The sequence below is a fragment of the Charadrius vociferus genome, unplaced genomic scaffold (assembly GCF_000708025.1).
Source record: "Charadrius vociferus isolate BGI_N301 unplaced genomic scaffold, ASM70802v2 scaffold385, whole genome shotgun sequence".
In the NCBI taxonomy this organism is placed as follows: Eukaryota; Metazoa; Chordata; class Aves; order Charadriiformes; family Charadriidae; genus Charadrius; species Charadrius vociferus.
The window spans coordinates 3,196,617-3,202,079 of record NW_009648925.1 but is presented as its reverse complement, the minus strand read 5'-3'; the positions used below and the strand labels follow the sequence as shown (position 1 = coordinate 3,202,079).

Sequence of the window (5,463 nt, the reverse complement as noted above, 5' to 3'; positions counted from 1 at the left end):
TGGCGGGGCGCTTCCCCTCACGGCCCGGGCGGGGCGCCCCGCGGGGAGGCCGGGCCTGGCGCTCCCCGTCCCGCGGATAAACGACCTTTTCGGTCACATTTTAATAATAAACCGGGTAAAAATGCCCCTCTGCGGTCTCACTCCTGCAGGAAGAAATAGGTCTGTCATTTCCTTAGGGAAATTAATAGCGCTGGTTTTCAAGGTAAGGTTATTTCAGGAATATTTAGTAGGTTTTCATCGCTGGTATGGTTTAACAACCTGCTGAAGCCGAACGCAGCCGGAGCTGTAACTCATTTTCTGCTGAAGTTTTATACAATAGCAAAAACTTGGGTGGTGTTACTTTCATAGCAAGACAAACTCCAGTAGCCTCTTTAGGGGAGATAGAACTAGCACTACTTTTCCAAAAAGTTACAGTGAAAGGACAAAAATACTCCTTTTTTTTTCTTTTCACTACAGAAATTGCAATTATTCAGTGGAATTACTTCTCAGCTTCTAGGAACAATTCTCAATTTACTTTTCATGCTGGTTATAGTGCGGTTCCTTGAGGAGCAGTGCAGCCTAAGAGCATGAGCCTCCCTCCGCTCCCAAAAAATTCACTTTCATGAAAGTACGTACATGCCCTGATAAACTCATGGCGTTACACACGCATCTCTTGCAGTCAATAGGGCTCAAAATTCAAAGGTGATTTATGAGAATTTCATTTTAAAACAACAATGTTTTAGTGCAATGTTCCAATAAATATTCCAAGAAATTTTAGAGAAACATCATTCCTCAGTCATGTATGCAACTAAAAAATTTTCTACGTTTAAATCCTGACACCTGCTACAGAGGAGGGAGCTATGAAGTGCTGTGCTGACTTCCTTGTGAGCAAAGAGAAACAGCAACAGAGAATCTTTGCATACCACACATACAATTAGCAAACGTCTCTTCATTAACCAGAAACACGCACAGGTTGCTTGGGTGGTTGGACACACCTGTAGTTAAGTAAATTAAGTTTCTGGAAATCCAGAAAGCCATATTTTCTTTGTCTCTTGAGACGACTGAATTTTGTACAAAAGAAACACAAGAAGAATGAAGTGGTCCATCTTGGGCGGTCCCGATGTCCTGCGTAACCTCTGCTGTTGGGGGTCGTTTCAACCCTACCACGCCCCAAGAGGGGCTCTGCAAACGTTACACAAGCAAGACAAGGTTTATGGGAAGAGGCAATAGCTTTTATTAGACCAAGTAGGATGGCTGGCAAAATTAGACAGGGTTTCAAGTACACAGAATATCCTTCTTCAGTGGAAAGAGAATAATCTATTCTTCAAGCAAAAAAAAAAAAAAGGATTCAAGGTCAAATACAGGTTGGAGTCAATTGCTCAGAGTTGAATTAGATTATATGTATCACATAATTTTTGAAGCAGAGGTCATTGTTTCCTGCAGACTAGAAGGGATGTTAATAGGAGGCAGCAGGGAGATGGTAAGCTAGTCATATCCTTGGGGAAAAAAGAAAAATAGGCAGTTTACAGCCTGTGGGACGTTGAAGGACTGGTAAAGGGGGAGGGGAAGGGAAAATCTGTGCAGGAACACCAATATTGAGCCTGTGGGTGTTGATACCCAGCACGCGTCCCCGCAGACCTTCCTGTGCCCACAGAGCAGGCCATCAGAGCCGGACCTTCTGCTTTGTGCATGCGCCTACCTGAACGGAAACCAGTGGTCAATGAATAAAGTTAGTCACATTCACAGGACAGTAGAGCACATCTTGCAAAGAGGACTGTTTCAAGGGCTGAACACTTGCTGAAGACGTGTTGCTACAAGCAGGATGTTTCACAGACTTGGCCTTCAGGAGTTTTTGCGTGGTCCTGCGTGGTCTGTGGTGTCTTGGACTACACGCTGGAAGAAGTCTGCATAAAGGCAGTGCAAGCATATTTGCTAAATATCTTAATCTTTACAGTTTCTAGGAACATTGGTATAAGTACACATCTACATCCCCGAATTTTTTCTCTTTCTCTTACGCTCTTTCTGAACTATACGTTTCCCAACCATAAGGGAATTCTCAACTGTAAAAGAAAACCACAGCTGTCATGGTGCCCCATCCACGTTTACGCTTCTGTTTGCTGTGAAGGATGCGGCGAGGCCGGAGACGTGCGGCAGAGCACATGGCTACAACTGCTGTCAGCCCCAGGCTGTACCTGGTGGCGCTTGGGGAGAGCAGCCCCCGCACAGCACTAGCCTGCGCTGACAGGGTCGGAGTCCAGCAGCAACACAAAGATCAAGGAGGTTTTGCTGTTGCCACCTCATCCATTTTTGGGCCAAGCAGCTCTCAGGACAGAATAGGAGAAGACCGCTGTTACGGCTCTGCTTAGCCAACGTGAACGCAGTGACGCCTGCAATGGAGTATACAAGGAGCGTGCTTTGTGGTATTATTTATTTAGGAACTGTGAGTAACTACAGCCGTAGCATTCTCATTTTTGCAATTCTGATGGCTTAACAAACTGGGAGAACATTAGCATATTTTTATTAAGGTACAAAATACACCCCATTGTTGCCTAAAACATTTAAAAAAAACGTGAGAAAAGCTCTGTATGCTCTAAATCAGATTTGAAACCTTTCTGTATAAGGAATTGTGGCAATACTGTGTTTAGTATAACAAGAGGTTTTATCAATTGAAAAGGAAGAGACATGCTGGCAATCTGAACTTAGCAACAAAGAGTAAAGCAGTTAAAAACCATTGTGTCATCCACGTTAGTTCAGCTTTGAATGTAGAAGAGCAAATCATATGAAACACATACACAACTAGGTAATATCAAACAACCTAAGGTTCATATTGTACACACCTGTATTAAAGTACACTGACTACTTAATGGTGAGGTTTTAAGGTAATGTTTTGTTTTAAAAGAGGTAACCTTAGAAATGCAAATGGTTGCACTTTACACACAAAAAGTGGAAAAGAAAGAATCACTTTTGGAATGATACATAGATATAAGACACACTGGTTTGGGATTATGCATATCACCTTGCAGCCTCTGATATTACCTCTGAACAGCAACAAAAAAAATAATTAAAAAGTGCCAATACTGTGAAAGGAAAGCAAAGTTACTAAATCTGAGTGCATTAACCATTTCTGAGAAAAAAAAAAACCCTGGGTTTTGGATTTTTTTGTTTTTCTGCATTTTTAAAAAACGCAACAGCCTTACTGGTGCAGGTTCAAGACGAAAACAAGACAGTCAAGCTCATAAGGTAGAAATAGGTCCTATATAGGTTAAGATTCTTTGGAAACTGCTAAGTATAAAGGAGTTTGTAATCCAGGCTACTATCTTTTTGCTTACTCCAAAAATCTGTGGGAGTTTCCAGCTTATCATCAGTTGAGATCTGTTTTGCAATTGCCAAATAAATGCAAGTAAAAATTTAACTAACCTGGGATTCCATTCACGCACATGCACATAGAAGTCACTGATTGTGCAATAACCTGTTGGTTTGGGGTTTTTTTTCACAGCAGCATATACATGAATCACAAGTCATTAGACTGACCAGAACAACAGAAAATATTCTCAGTCTTTGTGTTTTCAGTCTTTCTTAAGTAGGCAGCTGTAACTGCACTGAAGTGACAGGTTCTATAAGGGAAAGGTGACAAGGTGTGATCAGCTGATTAAAAGCAAGATCAGAAGTATCCCAGGAGACCCCCTGGATGTTTAACTTTAGCCAGTATTACAACGGCACTGACAGGGCACTGAGAAAGGGCAGTAGTTTTAAGTTAGGAGTGTGAAATTCTGTTTAAAACAAATGAAAAACGCACCACACCAACATACAAATTGCAATGCTGGCTGTGTCAGACCTTCCCTTATAGCAGGTACTGCTCGGGGAGCAGCCTCTTTCTTACGACTGGAGAGATTCACTGTGTCTGGCAAATGGTTCCTTGTAAGGTAGATCTTGGGGCGCCAACTTAGCTGCAGTTTTGGCTGAGGAAAGTAATGGTATTGAGCAATGTTTTTCTTTAAGATGTTCAGAATATAACTGTAGGCTTGTTTTCCATACATTTGATTTTAAAAATAGACTGGGCAACTTAGTTGATGACTTGCTTAAAGTAAATCCAATCATGCTGGCAACGTAAAATTGCCAGCTGATTTGAATTAATGCCCATACATAAAGCAAACAGGTATCAACTGATCATGCTGAAAAAACAACCCCCCAAAGACCTACGTATCACACAAGGTGCTTTTGATAACTTGGTTTTCTGACCCTTATAAGGAGAGTCTTTAAATATTTTTTTTTTCAATTTTTTTTTCTTTGAGCCTTGTTTCATTCTTCCTCCTCCTCATCTTCATCTTCTCCTTCTTTTCCCATTGTTTCCACAAGGAGTTCTGCGGTGCACGTGGCTTCCCCAAGGCTGTTAACAGCTTTGCAGGTGTATTTGGCATCATCGTCCCCACATACTTCAGAAATAGTCAAAGAACAGTTCCCTTCTTCATCGTAATCTATCTGGAAGTGGCGGGACTCCTTGACAGGCTGATCATCTTTGTACCACATTACCTCAGGGTCAGGATAGCCTGCAATAGTGGAGCGAGAACAGCAATTGCAATAAACGAGTATTAACTCATCTGTAATTACTCTAAGCTTAAATTCCATGTCTGTATATGGACATGCCAATATGTTGATATCCAAATATTTCATTGAATTCTATTTAAAGTAAATGTAGATGATCGGAGGTCTTTTTACTTCACATTTACCCGAAACAACTTTATTATAAATAGCGAAAAATTGAAGGTTGGCACTGAGGTACTCACTAGATTCCACTTTCCACTACTTTAGCGGTGACTGCAGACAGCTTTTTGTGTGTCTACAGCATCAGCCAGCAAGGGACTCTTAATAGCATATTCAAGGCTTACCTTATGTTGCAGCTTTTGTGGAAACCACAGTTCCCAACACTGAGATTTAGAATTTCAAGGGTAAGGTGTTTTGGGCTACAACTAAAATTCAATATCCTCCTCAGGTTGCTTTGTTGTGGCTATTCTGAATCTTCCTCCTCCTAATCTGCTCCTTACACACCGGCCTGTCCTGTACGGTGGCTGTGGCACTCCCGTTTCCTATGTGTGTTTGTCAGGATAAGCGAGGGGGTCTAAGAAAAGCATTTTGATTATGAATTGCAACAGGAGTTTTGGAGCCTTGTGTGAAGCAAATGGCTCTGCTATACTTGAATCATCCAGAGCAGGGCTGTACAATGCATGCTGCAGAACAAGCCCTTATACAGTACTCTTGGCTGCTATAACAAATTGAAGGCTTGTTGTCTCAACCAAGTTCTGGACTGTGACGGGAGGATGACTTCCCACTGAGCAGAAATAAAGTGCAGGAATCCCTAATACACAGTGAACATTACAGCGATACACCAGGAAGTTTGGAACATCAGCCGTGGTACATTCATCTATTTTATTCCATGCAGTACTTATGCACGTACCCCTCACACTGAGCATCCATCAGCACAATAAT

At 41.8% G+C, this 5,463-nt stretch overlaps 1 protein-coding gene across 2 annotated transcripts in view; it reads right to left on the bottom strand.

The window, feature by feature from the left end:
- Positions 1-4,256: 4,256 nt before the first annotated feature.
- MYLK (myosin light chain kinase) overlaps positions 4,257-5,463 on the bottom strand; it is a 160,243-nt gene continuing 159,036 nt past the window's right edge. For both annotated transcript variants that reach the window (XM_009887269.1, XM_009887270.1), the window contains one exon: positions 4,257-4,526. In XM_009887269.1, coding sequence (XP_009885571.1) covers positions 4,279-4,526 — 248 coding nt within the window. In that variant the 3' untranslated portion in view covers positions 4,257-4,278. The remainder of the gene's footprint in view (positions 4,527-5,463) is intronic.